The sequence below is a fragment of the Carlito syrichta genome, unplaced genomic scaffold (assembly GCF_000164805.1).
Source record: "Carlito syrichta isolate Samal-C Ts95f unplaced genomic scaffold, Tarsius_syrichta-2.0.1 Scaffold313438, whole genome shotgun sequence".
NCBI classification, from domain to species: Eukaryota; Metazoa; Chordata; class Mammalia; order Primates; family Tarsiidae; genus Carlito; species Carlito syrichta.
Window position 1 is genome coordinate 267,306 of NW_007257534.1, and position 21,045 is coordinate 288,350.

The 21,045-nt window shown below is 48.7% G+C and overlaps 1 protein-coding gene across 1 annotated transcript in view; it reads left to right on the forward strand.

Annotated features, from left to right (window-relative positions):
• Nucleotides 1-21,045, forward strand: part of SPTB (spectrin beta, erythrocytic) — an 82,324-nt gene that overhangs the window by 2,478 nt on the left and 58,801 nt on the right. Inside the window, exons 2-3 of the mRNA XM_008070466.1 lie at nucleotides 18,074-18,225; nucleotides 19,936-20,109. Of these exons, the coding sequence (XP_008068657.1) occupies nucleotides 18,074-18,225; nucleotides 19,936-20,109 (326 nt within the window). The remainder of the gene's footprint in view (nucleotides 1-18,073; nucleotides 18,226-19,935; nucleotides 20,110-21,045) is intronic.

The window sequence follows — 21,045 nt, forward strand, 5'->3', positions numbered from 1 at the left end:
CTCCCAAAGACGCGGGATTACAGGCTGAGCCACCGAGCCCGGCTCAAATAAGATTTTTTTAAAAATCTTTTTTGTGTCAGACTGGAGTACAGTGGCACGATCATAGCTCACCACAGCCTCCAACTCCTGGGCTCAAGTAGTTCTTCTGTTAGCCTCCCAAGTAACCAGGGCTACAGGAATGAGCCACCATGCTCAGCTAATTTTTAAATTTTTTATATTTTTTGTTGAGACAGGGTCTCTCTATACTGCCTAGCCTGGTCTCCAACTCCTAGCCTCAAGGGGTCCTCCCACCTCCGTCTCTGCCTCCCAAAGTGCTAGGATCCCAGGTGTGAGCCACCATGCCCAGCCCAAATAAGATAAAATATATGAAGATTTTGGCCAAGTGTGGTGGCTCACGCCCATAATCCCAGTGCCTTGGGAGGCAGAGGTAGAAGTGAGAGGATCACTTGAGTTCAGGAGTTTGAGACCAGCCTGGGCAACAGAGCAAGAGCCCATCTCTACAAAAGCTTTTAAAAATATTAGCTGGGTGTGGTGGCAAGTACCTGTAGTCTCAGTTACTCAGAGGCTGAGGCAGGAGGATAGCTTGAGCCCAGGAGTTTGAGGCTGCAGTGAGCTATGATTGCACCGCTGCACTCCAGCCTGGGCAACACAGTGAGGCCCTATCTCAAAACAGAAAAAGAAAAAAAATGTTGCAGAAGCCTCCTGTAAAGGAATGCATTTGACCTTGGCAATAACAAGGGGAGGGCTGGGAGCCCAGCAGGAATATTTGCCCTGGAGACCCTTGAATGGATTTTAGCTTCTTGACATCCGTCTCCAAACTGGCAGCATGTCATGAGGTTAAGTGGCAGGTGGCCTTGAGGATTATGCCTGGACAGGGGACCATTCTCTCGTTTGATGACTGCTGCTGGAGCCTGCCTACTTTCTGGACCTGCCTTGTGGGATTAGAGGAAGGATGGCAGCTGAAATGCCCAAGTTCCTATCCCCCAAGAGGTCCCAGCCCTCCTGTCTCTGTAGGAAGGCTCCAGGATCTCCTAGAACCTTCCTTGTCTCCTTCCCCGTTCATTCCGGGAGCCATCCATGAGCATCTGTGGCCGTCTGGATGAAGGATGGAGCACTGCAGGCTGCAGGGAATTTACCAGCCAGCATGCCCGTCCTTTGGCTCCCTCGCCCGCCTGCACTCTCCTCCCCTCCCCTGCTCCCGGGCATGGACTCCAGTGACTCCGGTGAGGATGCTGCCTCAGGGCAGATGTGGCCCAGCTGGGCAAGGAGGGCTGGAGGAACGCAACAGAAATGCCCCAGAAAGAAAAACCCTGTGCATGAGCCTCCTTCCCCTCTTCTCTCCTCCCGCCCCTTCCTGCTACTCTCCTACCTCACCCCTGCACACAGCCTGGCATCTGGCATCCCATGTGCTGCCCACTGTGTGATTTATGACTCCTCAGGACACAGAGGCATCTCCAAGGTTGCAGTGCAGGGAGGAGCCTGGAGCCTTGCGGGGGGGTGGGTGGGGGGTTGTAGGAGACAGAAGGCCTTCACGTTCCTTCTCAGTCTTCCTCCTGGCTCCTTGGACAATGACTAAGGGGTAGGCTCAACAGAGCCCCGCCCTTCAAACCCAGGTGCACAGTGCTGTGTCGCCTGTCAGGTTTCACCTTTAAATTAGAACCCGAGTGATGTTTCCAATTAGAGACGACCGGCCTTCCTGCATTGTCTCTCTGCCACCTTCTTCCTGGAAGTGAGATGAGGCTGAGCAGTGAGGTTGATTGAGGACAAGTCAGGGAATATCCCTGGGCTCAGAAGCACATTGTGGCTGCCACTTTGAACCTTGAGTGTCTTCCTGACCCATTGTACCCAGGCCCCAAGGTTAAATCCTGGGACTAGCAGGTGTTCCTCAGACCCTGCTGCTCCCGGCCCACTCTGCTTGGCTGCTAGGAACTTGGCAGAGAGTGCTCCTTCCTGACTTTTCTAGAAAGGCCCCTTGAGCCTCCTTGAGGGATGCTTGGACTCTCTCTCGGGTCCCTTCCCCCACCTGTGCCAGGATGGTGCTGATTGCAGGTGCCCAGTCGCCTAGAGGGGCATTGTGTCCTGAGGGTAAGTGATTTCCTCAGGCAGCAGGGCCTCACCCTGGTGGGTGGGGCTGGCAGCTCTCGGTAGCCTGTTTAGTCGACAGATTCGGAGCAGCCGCTGGGTACCAAGACATCCGTTGTTCCTGGTCCCAACGTCCCTCCCTGCTACCTGCAAGAACAAAGATGTTGTCATCAATAGTAGGTTTTCTGAATGATTTTCTTCTCAGATTTCAAAACATAAAATGGAGTTTTATTTAGAGACCATATATTGGGGAAAATATGCTATTCATGGAAATACCTATAATCATCAGCAATTGTTTTAGTGTATTGTCAGAGGAAAAAATAATTGGACCAGTAGCTTTCTCTTGGCGGTCAGCCATTGTGAGACTATCCCCTCCACTCAGGTAGCCACTGCGTAGATAAACTTGCTGGCTACCTGTGCAGATGAATTGGCAAGAATTGCCAGCATACCACCTGTGCTGTGTGACCCAGGGAGGTTTTCCCCACCCAGCACATAGCACCTTCCATTGTCCCCTCATTCCTCTTGTTTGTTTGGTCTTTCTGAGTTGGGGTCTCACCCTGTCACCCAGGCTGGAGGGCAGTGACACAATCACGGCTCACTGCAGACTTGAACTCCAGGGCTCAGGAGATCCTTCTACCTCGGTCTCCCAAGCAGCTGGGACTACAGACGCGCACCACCACATCCATCTCATTTTTAAAATTTTTTGTAGAGACAGGGGTCTCACTATGTTGCCCAGGCTGGTCTTGAACTTCTGGCCTAAGCAGTCCTCCTTTCTCAGCCTCCCAAAGTGCTGGGATAACTGGCATGAGCCACTGTGCCCAGACCTCTCACCCCTCTTGGTAAAAGCAGAGCTCTTTGCAAAGCCAAGGCTGTGCCCCTTCTACGGGTGACTGCTATCCATCATGGTGAAGATGCTTTATCAAATATTAATATGCTGAGGTTAATAATAAGACTCTGCTCCCTCCCTGGGTAGTGCAGTCTGAGTGAGCCATGTTAATAGCCTCCTCCCTCTTTGGGACATTCCTGTGGGCTGTCAGCTTTGTTCCCAAGGGCAAGCTCTGACACCTGGCCTTGACTGTGCTTATGGCTCAGCACCCAGCCCCCCACTCCATTGCCCCCTCCCCCATGCTGCTTGGCCAGAGAGGTGCCAGAGGTGTTGCTTTCAGAGCATCTGTCGTCACTGTTCATTTTCCCTCTTCATCATGTTGCTAAGAGGGAATGACGGGGAGTAAAAGCAGCTGAGTCTCTTGGAACATTTTGCCTGCAAACGCTTTGGCCTCCCCACTTCCAGAGCCAGATCAACCAGGGAATCTCACTGTATAGTCTATGAGGCACAGGCTGATCAAGTAATCACACACGTGTCTACACAGGCATGCACATGCGTGTACAACACAAAATGACCAGTGCTTTTTCTCAGGTGATCCTATTGGCACTTCAGCCACCTTAGGAAGTGGGTAAGGTGTAGCCATCGCCATTCCCTTTTACAGGTAAGGAAGGTCCCAAAGCCAGGAGGTGGCTGGGACAGGACTAGAATCCCAGGGATTTAGAGCCATCCAGGGCTGTCCGGGCTGCAGCCCTTGGGCCCTCTTGAATGTCCCTCCTCCCACATTATCTGCTCCTTTGTGCCCCCACCCAAGACACTCTTCATTTTTCCTTTCACCACCAGTCTCTTGAGCCCCTGTGATCAAAACCTTGAACTCATTTTTGCTTCTGTTTTACATTCTCCAAATACTGTCTCCTGCCGGGACCAGAGGATCCCTCTTCTGTGACAGATCAACGCCTGTCTTTTCATTTCCATAGTTGATATGTCAGGGGGGCTTTGTCCCCTAAGGCACAGGCTTCTGCAGTTGCCCCAGGCTGGCTTCCCTGGCTCCCACCTCTGCCCTCTCCAGTCCCATTTGCACCGGGCAGTTAGAATCTCTGTCCTCTGACAAGTGTTTTGTGATGCTGCCCATAAGAACCCCCAGGCTCTTTTGTACTTGGGTGCAAAGTTCACATTCCTAGACTGCCTTATTATTGAATAAACTAACTGCCTCTCATTCACACCCCAAAAACTGGCACATGTATACATATGCAAATGCTACTTATATACACGCACATACACACATGCCAGTTGCCACCTGAAGACTTTGAATGACCCTCCTTTCTTCCTTGGCATTCCAAAACCATTATCAGGCCAGGCCCAGTAGCTCATGACTGTAATCCCAGCACTTTGGGAGACCGAGGTGGGAGGATTGGTTGAGCCCAGGAGTTCAAGACCAGCCTTGGGAACATAGTGAGACCTCGTCTCTACAAAAGATTAAAAAAATTAGCCAGGTATGGTGGTGTGCACCTGTAGTCCCACCTATTCAGGAGGCTGAGGTGAAAGGATCACCTGAGCCCAGGAGGTCAAGGCTAATGGTGAACCATGATCGTGCCACTGCACTCCAGCCTGGGCAACAGAGTGAGTCTCCAACTCAAAAAAATACGTAAAATAAAAAAACTTTTAAATTTAAACTGGTTTATGATAACTTGTTTTCTTTTGTTCTAATATATAAATACCCTATTTTATTTTAAAAAGTAGTCGAGCGATGACTTTTATATCTTTTAAACATTTTCATTGACAGGAATATATATTTAATACAGAAAAGATAAAGAAAATTAGAGACATGGCTAACGTCTTACAGATATTTTAATGACTGTTTATTTATGACTATGCATATGTGTAAATATTAAAATGTTACCCACTGGACAGTAACCACAATTACACAAGGGAGGAATTAGTCGTAGCAAGACACTACCAAGGGATGGGGGGGGGCATGTGGCAACATAAAGGGTACCTGGTCCTAAACCAGAGGAAGTAAGGACCAGTTGGAGGCCCAAACTTCACCTGCTTGGAGATTACTTATGCGCCTATCCCTGACTTGGACCCCATATCTCTATAAAAAATAAAGTAAAAAAAAGGATTGAAAGAAATAAAATAAGATGTTACATATGGCATTATAATCTCGGGCCTCTTTCTTGTAATAATATACTATGATTGTCTTTTCATGTCAGAAAACATGCAAATTATTATGTTAATGGCTGTACAGTGTTCCTTTGTATTACTGTACCTCAAGTCAGCCTCCTAAGTAGCTAGAACTACAGGCACGTGTCACCATACCGCCTTCTGATCACTTTTTTAAAAATTTGGGATCTCACCCTGTCACCCAGGCTGGAGTATAGTGGCACAATCGCTGCTCACCATAGCCTTGACCTCCTAGGTATAGGTGATCCTTCCGGCTCAGCGCCCTGAGTAGCTGGGACTACAGGTGTGCCCCACTGCTTCCTGCTTTTTTTTTTTTTTTGTAGAGATAAGGTCTCACTATGTTGCCCAGGCTGATCTCAAACTCCTGGGCTCAGGCAGTCCTCCCACCTCAGCCTTCCAAAATGCTGGGATTACAGGTGTGAGTCGCTGTGCTCAGCTCTGATTACTTTTAAGGTTGGTCTTACATGCTTTATTCTTGCATTTGCATGTTTATATATGTAGTAAGCATCCTAAAATTGATCTTGGAATCAACCCCAGCTACATTGTAAATCCTTAAGGGCAGGGGAACTATGTTCCAGCTAAACACAGTATCAGTGGGATGAAAATTGGTTGGTTGGGAGAAAAATTTCTCCCCAAGCTAGTTCAACAAGAACAGTGCAGCTTGTGCCACCAGCATCATTTGTGATGTGTCCTGAGGGTCTGCTCCATGCCAGGCTTCATAATGAGTTGGTATCTGTGTCACTGAGGCTTGGGAGTTAAAGCATGGCTCACTCTGGTTCCCTAAACTCATGGCTTCCTGACATGAGAAGAGAGATGTCCCATGGTGTGAACCTGCAACGACTCAGCATGAAATGCTGGCTTTCAGGCCCACTCAGGCTAGTCCAAGGGCCTCCCATGGCACCATATCTCCTTTGTCTTTCTGAACGCTTTTCCCGTGGCTTAAGGCAGAAGGCAAACTTCCTCAAGAAAGATGTCTTTTCTTTTCTTTTTTTGAGTTAGAGTCTTACTCTGTCACCCAGGCTGGAGTGTCGTGGCAAGGATCACAGTTCACCAAAGCCTCAGCGTGCTAGGCTCAGGCGATCCTTTCACCTCAGCCTTCCAAGTGACTGGAACCACAGGCGTGCACCACCATGCCCAGATGATTTTTTAAAAAATGTATTTACTGTAGAGACAAGGTCTCACCAAATTGCCCAGGCAGGTCTCGAAATTACAAAGTGTTGGAATTACACCACCACGCCCGACAAGATTGCCTTTTTGACTCTTCATCTTTTATTCCTCAGAGTTTATGAACTTTATATCCTATTTTTCTGGTTTTTTTTTTCTTTCTTTTTTTTTTTTTGAGTTGGAATCTCACTCTGTTGCCCAGACTGGAGTGCAGTGGCCGCTCCCGGTCACTGCAGCCTCGACCCGCTGGGCTCCCTCGATCCTTCCGCCTCAGCCTTCCGAGTAGCCGGAATTACAGGCATGCGCCACCACGCCGGCTGATTTTTTGATTTATTGTAGAGATGAGGTCTCGCTGCCCAGGTGGGTCTCGAACCCGCGGGCTCAGGCAATCCACTCACCTCAGCCTCCCAAAAGCACGGGATTACAGGCTGAGCCACCGAGCCCGGCCCTATTTTTCTTTATGACATCTGCTGTTTCTTATTATTAAAGTCATATATGGCCATTGCAGACATTTTAGAAAACATAGAAAAGTCAGGGGAAAAAATGTCACCCACAGTCTTACCATCCAGCTACGAAACAACACCCAGTTTTAGCTTTTTTTTTTCTGTGATCTATGTCTGTAAAACTAGAATCCCATTATGTTTGAGGTTCGATAGCCTGAATTTTCTCTTAAGTTCTATTGTAACATCCTTTCTTGTCATTGAAAGTTCCTCTACAAACTTATTAATTTCCTCATTTTTTTGCTTTAGAGTTGCGGTCTCACTCTGTTGCCCAGGCAGAAGTGCAGTGGCAGGATCACAGCTCACCACAGCCTCGATCCTTCTGCCTCAGCCTTCCCAGTAGCTGGGACTATGGGCATATGCCACCACACCTGGCGAATTTTCTGATATTTGTAGAGAGGAGGTCTTGCTATGTTGCCCAGGCTGGTCTTGAACTCCTGGGCTCAACTGATCCTCTCACCTCAGCCTCCCAAAGTGTTGGGGTTACAGGTGTGAGCCACCGCACCTGGCAATATCCTCATTAGTAACAAAATATTAATTAGTCCCCTGTGGTTGATTTTTTAGGAGGCTGTTTCCCATTCCAGAGAACAGATTTTTAACAGAGACAAGAGGGAGAGGCAAGACTCGCAGAGGATTTTATGGGAAGCCATAAATAGATGGGCCCAGAAAGGGGAGATTCAGGTTCCAAAGATAAGAGACTTCAACTTAGCCGGGCTCGGTGGCTCAGCCTGTAATCCCTCGCTTGGGGAGGCTGAGGTGAGTGGATTGCCTGGGCCCGCAGGTTTGAGACCTGCCCGGGCAACTTGGCGAGACCTCGTCTCTACAATAAATCAAAAATTAGCTGGGCGTGGTAGCACATGTCTGTAGTTGTAGTTCCAGCTACTTGGAAGGCTGAGGTGGAAGGATCGCTGGAGCCCAGCAGGTCGAGGCTGCGGTGGCCGGGAGCGGCCACTGCACTCCAGTCTGGGCGACAGAGTGAGACTCCAACTCAAAAAAAAAAAAAAAAAGAGACTTCAACTTTACCGTTTGGCTTACAAACAGGCTCCTATTTTTAAAACAACCTGGCTGGGAACTTTTGATGATAAACTTCCCGGAGGCCCCTGACGTCAGGAGGTGAAGCTGGTACTAGAGTGGGTGGGGCTGGGCGCCGAGAGGGAGAGAAGTGGAAGGAGGAGCCATGAGGAAGCCTAGAAAAGGAGTAACACAGGAGAGAAACTGACATTTGTGCTTTAAAACCCCTGTAACGACCCAGCACGGTGGCTCTTGCCTGTCATCCTAGTACTTTGAGAGGCTGAGGCGGGAGGATTGCTTGAGCCCAGGAGTTCAAGACCAGTCTGGGCAGCATAGGGAGAACACATCTCTACAAAAAAAATAATAAATAAAAAAATTAGCCAGGTGTGCTAGCGCATGCCTGTAGACCCAGCTACTTGGGAGGCTAAGGAGGAAGGATCGTCTGAGCCTGGGAGGTTGTGGCTGCAGTGAGCAGTGATTATGTCACTGCACTACAGCCTGGGTGACAGAGCAAGACCCAACTTCCCAACTCAAATAATAATAATAATTTTAAAATAATAGTAATGTCAATAACCCTTAGAAAATATTCAGAGAGTGAGACCTCAGAGAGCAGCTGTGTGCTGAAACTGAGTGTGCCTCCTGCCTACAGACACCCCTTTGGGGTCTGGGTGTAGGGAGTGTTTCCACCTCATAACCCCCCCCCCTTTCCCTGCACCCGGGGGCTCAGGTGGTTAAGGGCGCTTATGATTTCAGCCTAGCAAATTCGTAAGACAGGGAGACACAAAGGAATTAGGCTGCCTGAGAAAGAGGGGAAGAGAAAAACATTTTAAGATTTTCTTTAGAAAAAGGAAAATACCTTGATTTCTGTTTTGAATAGGTAATATTCGAGGGGGGACTCAAAAAATCCTGAATGACTTTTTGGAGGGCTGACCCCTTGTAGTATAGGTTTCCCCACTAGGTAAGTGTTCTAGGAACCCATCAGCATCAGCGTATCAGCTAGAGTTGTTGAGAGGCTGCATTCGACTTCAGTGAATTTGGGGGAGGGGGGAGACTCCTTCAGTGCATTTGCCTGTTTTCTGATGAGTGATTTACGAGCACATCTGCCGACGCCACACTGCGTTCAGCAGTTTTTGTCCCCAAACAGCTTCACCCCTGTGTCCCACCTTCCCTATTCACCCGATCTTGCCCCAGGAGACTTTTTTTTTTTGGTCGTTTCCCCAATGAAAAAGTCCTCAGAGAGAAACATTTTGCCGTTAAAACAAAAAATGACAGAAGCACTAAAAGGCACCAAAATTGACGAGTTCAGAAACGTGTGAGCCGAGGAAAAAGTATCACCATAGGTGTATTGCATCAAGCATAGAGTGTTTTAAAGGCGACTGAAGTTTAAACATGTAAGAATAAATACACCATTTTTTATATATAAATTCCAGTTTGGGGGAGTCCCCCCGCACATACACCTAGTGAGCAAAATTCGAAAGCTATAAAAAGGTAAATAATAAGTTTTACTGCTTCCCCAGACACTCAGTTCTATTCAGAACCTGTGTTAACCAGATCTTGTGTATTTTTCCAGGAATATTTTATGCATATATAAACAAATGGTCCGTATTGTTTTTCCCCCAACTTTAGTTTACTTTTTTTTTTAACTCTATACTGATCTATGCTTCTTTTTCACCCAGTATAACTTGGAGATTTAAAGAACATGTATGTATGTAGTTTTGAGGTGGGGTCTCACACTGTCATCAGGCTGAAGTGCAGTGGCACAATCACAGCCCACCTCAACCTCGACCTCCTGGGCTCAGGTGATCCTTCCGCCTCAGCCTCCTGAGTAGCTGAGACTACCAGCATGTACCATCGCACCTGGCTAATTTTGTTTTGTATTAATATACAAGCAGTCTCCTTATTCTTTTTACATGTACATAGTATTTCATTGTATGGACATATAATTTTAATTTTACTTGTCCCCTATTGGTTGATATTTAGGTTGTTTCCAATCTTTTGCTGTCCTCAGAAAGTGCAATAAATAAGATTATTTTGCAAGAGTACAAATATACCTGTAGGATAAATTCCTACAAGTGGAATTACAGGGTCCAAAATCATGTGCGTTTGTAATTCTGATTGTTCATGACAAATGCCTCTCATAGATGTTGCCCCAATTATACCCTCTCCAGCAACATATGAATGCCTTTTCCCCACACCCTTGCCAACACAGTATTCCATCAGACTTGTTGCTCTCTGCCCATTGGATAAGTGAAACATAGTGTCGTGGAGTGCTTTGGTTTTACTTTTTGGTTTTCAGTATGAAAAATTTCAAACACACAAAAAGTAGTGACTACAGTGTAATGAACCATCACCTAAATTTAACAATTGTTTTGTTTTGAATCAGGATCTCACTCTGTAGCCCAGACTGGAGTGCAGTGGCACCATCATGGCTCACTGCAGCCTCAACTTTCTGGGCTCAGGTGATCCTTCTGCCTCAGCCACTCCAGTAACTGGAATTACAGCCCGGCTAATTTTGTATTTTTTGTAGAGATGAAGTCTCGCTATGTTGTCTGGGCTGATCTCGAGCTCCTAGGCTCCAGCAATTCTGCCTCTGCCTTCCAAAGTGCTGTGATGACAGGCGTGAGTCACGCGTCTGGCAACAGTTGTTAATATTTGTTCATATTTGCTTATCTATTTTGGTGCTTGAAGCAGTTTTAAAGTAAATAAAAGGTCACTATGACCTTTTATCCCCTAATTACTTCAGTATGTATCTCTGAAAAACAAGAACATTTCCCACCTAACTATAATATCATTATTTCACCTAATAAAATTAACAGTAATTCCCTAATATAATTTAGTGTCCACTTGGTATTCAGATTTTTCCCAATTGTCTCAAAAATATCTTTTATGATTAGTTTGTTCAAACTAATTAAGGACCATGTATTCGATTGTGTGCACATGTGCACCTTTAATTTGTACTTCTGTTATTAGCTTAGATAATATTTAACATTTAAGAGACATGTCTAATTATTTTCTGTTAACTTTTTGCTCACATTGTTGGTCTTTTTCCTTGTTGATCTTTAGGTATTCTTTACATATTTAGTAAGTTAGCCCTATGTGATGTGTGCTACAAATATTCTTCATCATTTGTTTGACTTTGCTTATGGTGTTTTATCCCACACAATTATTTTTTAATGTCGTTGAGTTTCAATTTTGTGGCTTTGGGATTTTTTTCATCTTTTGAAATCCCTTCCTAACACCAAAACTGTAAAAAACACTTGCCATGCGGAGTTTGGTATTTTTATGGTTCCATTTTCTTTTTACATTTCAATTTTTCACCTTAATGAAATTTATCCCGGAGTATCAGTTATGACATTAACTAACTTTTCCTGCATAGCCATCCAGTTTTGCCAGCACCCCTTACTGAATAATCTGTCTTTCTCCTTCATATTTGAAATGTAGCCAGGCGTGATAGCTCATGCCTATAACCCTAGTGCTTTGAGAGGCTGAGGTGGGAGGATCGCTTGAGGCTGCAGTAAGCTATGATTGTGCCACTGCATGCCAGCCTGGGTGACAGAGTGAGATCCTGTCTCAAAAAAAAAAGAAAAAAGAAAGAAAAGAAAGGAAATGTCACCTTTATCAGATATTAAATGCCTATCTGTATTTGGGACTGTTTCTGTCCCATTAATATGTCCATCTCTTCACATGATAGTATTACACAGTTTTACAGTAAGTTTATACTGTTTTTTGATAGAAAAAAACTATCTGGGGATGTTGACTGCCCTTTATTACTCTTATTTTTTGGAATTGTCCTTGCTGTTTTTGCATGCTTATTTTTCTAATGGAGTTTTGAATCATTTGTCTATTTTTCCCAAAATTTAAATGGTATGATTTCAATATATTTTAAATCCTATTAAATATGTATTAATTTAGGGTAAATTGATATCGTGATGATATTCAGTTTTTTGATCCAAGAACTCCATGTCCATTTTCATTTGTCCAGATTTTCTAATGTTTGGCCCAGGAGCCTTCGAAGGTTTACTCTGTGTAGATTTTGCACACTTATTTTGAAACGTAATCTGAAACATTGTGTGTCTGTCTTATCTTTGGGGGCCTTACATATTCATACCTCAGGAAATGCCACACCTTCGGTGACTTCTTTTGCTTCTAGGATCAACTCTGAATGTCTCAGCCTTTCATTCAAGGCTTTCCATATCCTGTTTAAAACTTATTTTCAGGCCCAGGTACAGTGGCCCACACCTGTAATCCCAGCACTTTGGGAGGTCAAAGTGGAACGATCGCTTGGGGTTGGGAGTTTGAAACCAGCTCGGGCAACACAGGGAGATCCATCTCTATAAAATTTTAAAAAGAAAAAAGTTGGCTGGGTGTGGTGGTATGCACTGGTAGTCCCAGCTACTTGGGAGGCTGAGGCAGGAGAATCACTATAGCCCAGGAGATAGAGGCTGCAGTGAGCTACGAGCATACCATTGTGCTTCCATTTGCAGTGAGCGAGACCCTGTCTCTAAAAAATAAATAAATAGAACTTATTTCCCACATTTTTTCTTCTCGCCTGTAGCTACACAGCAGCCCTCGAACAAGCTTTGGCTTTGTATGTCTGTCCTCTTGGGCCCACTCCCTATCCCTGGATCCTTTCCCTCTTACCATCCCAAGTGGCTTTCTTCACATGGTCCCCCCAACCACGCTGATTGGGAATGACCTTCTCCTCTCAGACCCCTCAAGCATTCATCCTATGTGCCATCTATCTGATAATTGGTCCAATATTACTTTGTGATGGCTTTTGCATTATCAAAGTGAACTGCCATTTATTTCTTGTGTGACTGCCAGTTACCTGTTTGTGAGTTTGGGTCTTGTTTTCTCAGCTGGATGGTGAGGTCCTGGGGAGACTGAGGTGGCCTTTTGGGACTGCTTCTGGGACAGGGCCTTGACCATCATAATAGTAGTGGTGACATTAACAATGACAGGTCACGTGGCAGCACGCGTTCTGTGTGCCAGCACATCCCACACGTGTGGATTCACTTATTTGTGGATAAGTATGTGAGGGTTTGGGTGTCACAGGTATATTCAACCACCTAGTAAATCTTTAAAAGGGGATTTATTTATTTATTTATTATTTTTGAGTTGGAGTCTCACTCTGTCACCCAGGCTGGAGTGCAGTAGCATGCTCATGGCCACGGCAGCCTCGACTTGCTGGGTTCAGGCGGTCCTTCCGCCTCAGCCTTCCAAGTAGCTGGAACTACAGGTGTGTGCCACCATGCCCGGTTAATTTTTTTTTTTTTTAATTTATTGTAGAGACAAGGTCTCGCCAAGTTGCCCAGGCTGGTCTCGAACCTGTGGGCTCAGGCAATCCTCTCACCTCGGCCTCCCAAAGTGCTGGGATGATATGCATGAGACACCGCACCTGGCCTGAATGGGGATTTAAAGAAAGGTCACCCGGGACACAATAATTCTGTGTCAGAGCTGACCAGGGAGGTAGATGAGCTTTCAAGGGGAAGTCTTAACACATAGAGGATAAGGAAGATAACTCACAGACTAGAATGGAAAAAGAAAGGAAGAAGAACAGAGAGGAGGAGTGGAGAGGCCCTGGATTTGATGGCAGCTGAGTCATACTGGCGGACTCCCTCCCACCAACGCCTCCCCCACCCCTGCCGCCCACCCCTCTCACTGTCAGAGTTAGGACTCTGGAAGTGAGGCCTGGCTCCTGGCAGTGCCTCTCTGAGGTCTCCTTCCCCCAGCGGGTCCCTGCAGGATGGCCTGGGTCCCCTGGGGACAGCAGGCTCGGTGCACAGCCACCTCTCCGCCTGTCCACACTGCTAGGGTTCCCAGCTCTGCTGGCTCCAGGTCGCTCGCCCCTCCGGGAGGGCTCCGGGTGAGCATGTGGGCCATGTCGGAGCGGATGTGCTTGTGAGCTCGAATGTGCTGAGCATGGCGCTGTGGATCAGCCGGAGCGAATGAGCTAATGGAAACTAATCCCCAGCCCTGGGCCTTTCCTCCGCTTCTGATCGTCATTAGTCTCTCGGAATGTCTCAACGCTGCGGTGTTTCAGGGTGCTGAGGATTCTGGGTGATTTTGCCCCAGTCTTCAAGCAGAAGACAGCCAGGAGGCCCCCTGCCTGTATCCTAAACCTCCAGCTCCAGCGTTTGGGGTCCCAGAGGCATCATTCGTGTGTTGAAAACCGGGGAGGTCTAAGCGTGCTTTATGGCACTTCCGCACCAATCCGTGTGCCAGCCTGGTGGCCTAGAATTAAATTCCGGTCCTGGGCCAGAAGCACTTTCTTATCCTTTGCCAAGCACAAGTAAACAGGTCTCAGCACCCACATCATGGCATTTTGAATTCTTAAAGACAGGAGAAGGAGGAAGGAAGGAAGGACTTTAGCTTTCAGGGACACTTACTTCTAAAAAGGGCTAAATGTTTCAGCCTCTTAGTCAGAGACTCCACATCTGCTGTGAAAGGTTAGGCACTGACAGAACAGACCCGGTTCCTAAGGATGGCACCGCGGGACTGTGGCTGGCTCTGTCAAACCTAAATACGTCCCAGAATAAATGCAGTTGAGTTGCTTTCCGTCCAGTATGTCATCAAACCTTAAGTTCCGTTTTGCTGAAGCAAAGCAGGAAAGAGGTTTAATTTGCTGCTGACAAAAGGGCAGGGGAAGCTTTTTCCCCGAATTTTGCCCAGAGGCCCAGAATTGATGAATGCTGTTTTCAACGTATAATTATTTAAGACTCATATAGTCGGTAGTAGTAATTTTCCTCTTCTTGGAAGCCTTCTTAGATATCTGCCGTGGAATTCTTCATATGCAACTTGAACCCTTGTCATGTTTATTTATTTATTTTATTTTTTACTCATGGATCTCTGCAGCCCTGACCTCCTGGGCTCAGACCATCCTCCTGCCTCAGCCTCCCAAGTAGCTGGGACTACAGGCGTGCGCCACCACACCCGGCTTATTTTTTTTGTTGTGACAGGGTCTCAATATGTTTCCCAGGATGGTCTCAAACTCCTGGGTTCAGGCAATCCTCCTGCCTCAGCCTCCCAAAGTGCTGGGATGACAGGTGTGAGCCACAGCGCCTGACCTCTCATCATATTTACAGTGGAGTCTGTTGCTCCAGGGATAGGGACTGTCTGTCCTTCCTTGAATTCCCCACCCCCACCCAGGGCCTGGCACCTGATGGTCAGATGGTAAACATTTGCTGAACGAACAACCAGAAGACAAAATATCTGAGTTCCTAGCACTAGGTAGGAAGGCCTGGAGGCTGAGAGCCTCAGGAACTGCCAGGGTTATACCCTTGAGGTAGAGCGGGCTGGGCTTCTCTTTGCTGTTGTTGAATCACACATTTAATAATTTAAAAGCCAGCCCTTCCACGGTTGGGCTCAGCCAAGCACACACGTAGCCTGCTCTCGTGGCGTGGACAGCCCTCCCAATCGGGCCACTCGGAGCACACCCTGGCTGCCACCTGCCCTGCCTCACACCCTCCCTAGGGAGCCCTAGGCCTCCAGGAGCGGCCTCACTGCCAGGTCAGCTCCTGCCCTGAATCTTTAAACCCAAGTGCCCAAAGCCCGTTGCCATAGACTGCTCCCAAAATTGAAGTGAGGGCTCACTCCCTCCTCTCTCTTCTCTTCCTTTGTTTCTACCTTGTTTCTTTTTCTTCTTTTCTGCTACGTTTCTCTCTTTATTTTATCTTATATTATTTTACAAGTCAGGGTCTCACTCTGTCACCCAGGCTGGAGTGCAGTGGCACGATCACGGCTACCGCAGCCTTGATCTCCTGGGCTCAGGCGATCCTTCCACCTCAGCCTCCCAAGTGGCTGGGACTACAGGTGCACACCACCACACCTGGGTATTTTTTTTTTTTTTTGAGTTGGAGTCTCACTCTGTTGCCCAGACTGGAGTGCAGTGGCCGCTCCCGGCCACAGCAGCCTGAACCTGCTGGGCTCCGGCGATCCTTCCACCTCAGCCTTCCAAGTAGCTGGAACTACAAGCACGTGCTACCACACCCGGCTAATTTTTTTTGATTTCTTGTGGAGATGAGGTCTCGTCAAGTTGCCCAGGTGGGTCTCGAACCCGCAGGCTCAGGCAATCCACTCGCCTCAGCCTCCCAAAGGCGCGGGATTACAGGCTGAGCCACCGAGCCTGGCTTGGCTATGTTTTATTCTTGTAGAGACCAGGTCTCACTATGATGCCCAGGCTGGTCTCAAACTCCTAGGCTCAAGCTCTCCTCCCTCCTCAGCCTCCCAAAGTGCTGGGATTACAGGTGTGAGCCACTGTGTGCAACCTTATTTCTTATTTTATTTTTTTGTAATGACAGGGCCTTGCTATGCAGCCCAGGCTTGTCTTGAACTTCTGGGCTCAAGTAATCCTCTCGCCTTGGGCTCCCATAGTGCTGGGAAGGTGTCATGACACCCCTCAAATCAGCATCACAAACCAAACCCCTGGCCCAAGTGGGAACTTCTTAGAACCTTGTACAAATAAAGCTGGTGGCCTGTACAGCCCGGGAGGGGTTGCTTGGACAAGATGTTGGAGAGAGGACTGAAAACTGGAATTACAGGTGTGAGCCACCGCACCCCACACACTTCTCTCTTTCTCCTTCTCCTCACCCCTATTCTCCCCCTTTTTGATGCTGTCCCAGTCTTCTGTCCTCTCTCCGGCATCTTGCCCAAGCAACCCCTGCCCCGGCCCGGGCAGGCCACCAGCATTATTTGTACAGGGGTGCTAAGAAGTTCCCCGCTTGGGCCAGGAGTTTGTTTTGGGGGATGCTAATTGGGGAACGTCATGCCACCTTCCCAGGGCTGAAGATCGAGAACTCCTCCTGCCACTGTGGGGGTGAAAAAGACAGTGTCATGCAATGGATAGTCCCCCACCCAAGAAGTCCTTGTCCCTGGCCCCACGCAGACCACACATTCCACTTATCCTCACTCTCTTCCCCCCGCCCAGGGACTCCGTGATGGCAGGCAGTTTGTCTTATCCTTGTGTTCCTGAGGGACAGCACAGGCCTGCCACGTGGTGGGAACTGAACCCATATTTGTGCAGTGGCTGTGATACAGCTCTGGGGCACCGACTGTATGCCAGACCCCAGGCCCTGACCAGGACAGACTCCACTGGACTCAAGGAGCCTCCAGTCTTGCAGGAGGGACATACCTTCCACTAATACTTGAAAATGCAAATGCAGGGGTCAGGGAGCTCTAGGGAGACCCATTTCAGGCAAAGGGGTTGGGAAAAGCTCTTCTGAGAAGCACGCTTTATTCTGATTCTCTTTCTCTCTCTTTTTTTTTTGAGTTGAGGGTCTCACTCTGTTGCCCAGGTTAGAGTGCAGTGGCACAATCATGGCTCACCGCAGACTCAACTTCCTGGGCTCAGGCAATCCTCCCTCCTCAGCCTCCCGAGTAGCAGGGACTAAATGCATATGCTACCACACCTGGCTGATTTTTAAATTTTTTTTAGGGACAAAGTCTCGCTATGTTGCCCAGTTTGGTCTCAGAACTTTTGGGCCCAAGCAGTCCTTCCACTTCAGCCTCCCAAAGTGCTGGGATTACAGATGTGAGCCACAGCACCGGGCCTCTCTCTCTTATTTTAGAGATAAGGTCTCACTCTGTTACCCAGCCTGGAGTGCTGTGGCGTGATCGTAGCTCACTACAGCCTCCAGCTCCAGGGCTTGCGTGATCCTATCTCAGCCTCCTGAGTTGCTGGAACTACAGGCATACACCACCATGCCCAGCTACATCTTATTAAAAAACCTTTGCAGAGATGGGGGTCTCACTTGGTTGCCCAGGCTGGTTTCCAACTCCTGGCTTCAAGTGATCCTCCCACCTTGACCTCCCAAAGTGCTGGGGTTACAGACATGAGCCGAGCCCGGCCAACCCTGACTCTGAAAGAATGAATAGGAGTTAGGTGAAGCAGGGTGGCAGAGCGGAGGGGCCGAGAGAGAGTACTCTAGGCAGAGAGAATATTTGTTCAATGGGTGGATGGATGGATGGAGGGATGGGTGAACCTGGCATTGAAATCCAAGTTCGATGACACAACAGTACAGAGTATTCCGATGGGTACAGGGAAACAGATGGCAGAAAGAGGGTGTCCTGAGACTGTGCCTAGAACGTGGTGGCAGTGGGAGTGATGTCCTCATTGCCTCCTTCTTGTGGCATGTGGACTCATGTTACTGCCAGGCTATGCTCTGGTCGCAGATGCCCCCAGGAGGGGGTGGTGTGACTACACTGACCTCCTCCATCAGGTGTTGCGGGTGCCTGGAAGGAAGGTGAGACCCCTTGGCCCCAGGTCACGCTGACCCCACCCACCTCACACGTGGCTCTCCTCCCCACCCAGATGAGCGCGAAGTGGTTCAGAAAAAGACCTTCACGAAATGGGTGAACTCACACCTGGCACGTGTGTCCTGCCGCATCACCGACCTCTACAAGGACCTGCGGGATGGCCGCATGCTCATCAAGCTGCTGGAGGTGCTCTCTGGGGAGATGCTGGTGAGGCCCTGTTGGTGTCGTGGCCCCCTCCCTGGACCCTGTGGCTGTGCCCACCGTCAGCCCCCTTCGTGCCCTGGGGGTATCTTGCGTTCTCATGGCTTTCCAGGGTTTCTTCCCTGCTCCTTTGGGAGGTCCCACTACTTACAGTGGGACAAGCGCACGTGGCTGACTGGATTCTCTGGCCTCTTCCCAGACCTCCCAGCCTCCTCCGACCACACCCTCCCCTTCATGTTTCTCCCAGGAACCACACAGAGCTCTTGACTTCCATGCGGGGGTCTGCAGCCGGCTGTGATGGTCTGGCCCCCCAGCCCCTCCCTTGAGCTAAGGCGCACCCCTCTTGGAACCGAGAGGAAAGTGTGGAGGCAGGTTTTTTGTTTTTTTTTTTGAGTTGGAGTCTCATTCCATTGCCCAGGCTGGTGCACAGTGACACGCTCACAGCCACCCCAGTGTCAACCTGCTGGGCTCTAGTGATCCTTCCACCTCAACCTTCCAAGTAGTCAGAACTACAGGTGCGCACTCCCTTGCCTGGCTAATTTTTGATGTATTGTAGAGACAAGGTCTTGCCAAGTTGCCTGGGCTGATCTCGAACCTGCGGGCTCAGGCCATCCACTCCCCTCGACCTCCCAAAGTGCTAGGATTACAGACTGAGCCACTGAGCCCAGCCTGGAGGCTGTTTTCATGTGTTTTACTACCCTGGTGAGTGGAAACTTATCCAAGGCACCCCGGTTATAACCTGCCTGGTAGTTCTGCTGCCTTGAAGAAGCAGATAAAAGAAACTTTGGGTTTGTCAGGCAGGACCCTCTTCACCCCTTGTGTAAAATGGGGACTGTGGGCTGGGCTCAGTGGCTCAGCCTGTAATCCCAGAACTTCAGGAGGCTGAGGTGAGTGGATTGCCTGAGCCCGTGGGTTAGAGACCTGCCCAGGCAACTTGGTGAGACCTCATCTCTACAATAAATAAAAAACTAGCCGGGTGTGGTAGCGCGCGCTTGAACTTCCAGCTACTTGGAAGGCTGAGGAGGGTGGATCGCTGGAGCCCAGCGGGACGAGGCTGCGGTGGCTGGGAGCATGCCACTGCACTCCTGTCTGGGCGACGGAGTGAGACTCCCAACTCAAAAAAAAATAGGGACTGTGATACCTGCACCTGCTGAGGTAATGTCAGGTAAAAAGGCACCACTTTGTCCTGCTGTCTTTCCAACTCTGGGCTGAAGTTCTGGCTCTTACCCTGCACTGAAATTCCACTAGAGGGAGCTATCGTGGGGACCCTTTCAGATGATGGGTTAATCATGAGCGTTCCCCTGGGGTGTCGGCTGGGGACATTCGGGGGAAGGAGGAGGTTGGTTGGCTGGTGAACCCATTAGCAGTCTAAGCTCAAAGTCACTTTTGTCACTAACCAGCGGTAAACGGGTCTTAGAACTGGGCCTGACATACACAATTAGTAAGTGCTCAGTTAACTCTCTGTTGTATGATTGTGATACACAAGTCAGTCAGAGGACTCTGTCCACACCCAGAAGGGCTTCGAGGCAGCCTGACTGCACAGCTCTGGGTGCCTGAGGGAGGGAACATGGTTAAAAGGATAGGGTGGAGAAGTGTCACAGAGCGGCCAAGGGGCTTGGAATTCGGCTGGGAGGGTGGAGGGTAGGTGCCTGTGACGGCACCTCTGGGGTGGTTGTGAGGCCCCTCCAAGCCTATGGGGCCACTGCCGTCCCCCAGCCAAAGCCCACCAAGGGGAAGATGCGCATCCACTGCCTGGAGAACGTGGACAAGGCCCTCCAGTTCCTCAAGGAGCAGCGCGTGCACCTGGAGAACATGGGCTCCCATGACATTGTGGACGGCAACCACCGCCTGGTCCTGGGCCTCATCTGGACCATCATCCTCCGCTTCCAGGTGGGCTCCTGGGGGCGGAGGGAGTCGGGGGAGCCCCTCAGGGCTGTGCAGGGTTTGGGAGTCTGGGAAATGAATAGGGTGTGAGGGCTAGTGCACGTTCTGGAAGGCCAGAAACTTGTCCTGTGGGACTCGTGCTTGTTGGGAGGTATACGTGTCTTCTGCACCACCCCTAATCGCTGAAGCTGCTCAGTCAGTATTGCAGTCTTTTTTTTTTTTTTTTAGTTGTGGTCTTCCTGTGTTGCCCAAGCCAGAGTATGTTGGCATGACCATAGCTCACTGTAACCTCGAACTTCTCAGCTTAAGTGATCCTCCCGCCTCAGCCTCCCAAGGAGCTGGGGCTATAGGCGTGCACCACCATGCACAGCTGATTTTTTATTTTTGTAGAGATGAGGGTCTTACTGTGTTGCTCAGGCTGGTCTTGAGTGTTCCTCCCTCCTCTGCTTCCCAAAGTGCTGGGATTATAGGCATAAGCCTCAGCACCCAGCCCAGTAATATAGTCTTGTGAGGGAGAAGATATAAATTAATTAGTAGCTAGATTGGAAGCTGCCAACTGGGCTGGAAGATCTGGTTTTTTATCCCCTACCCCCACACAGATAACTTCTTGGCTTTTGAACTAATTTAATTCAGATATTTGCGGAAGCAGTTCAGAAGACCTGCTTTTATATTTTCCAAGCGGAGACTTTTCTCATCCTGAAATTTGGATTATTTGTAGGTTATTGATAAGGGAATTGAGAAAGAACAAGAAAAGGAAAACAGAACTTTGCACCTGCTGTTTTGGAGACAGAAAGAACCTAGCCCAGGGAGTTGAGGGCAGGAGGAAGAAGACAGCATTCAGTGTGTAGACTAAAGAATTCATCCAGCCGGGGCAACATAGTGAGACTCTCATCCTACAAAATAACAAAATCAGCTGGGTGTGGTGGTACATACCTGTAATCC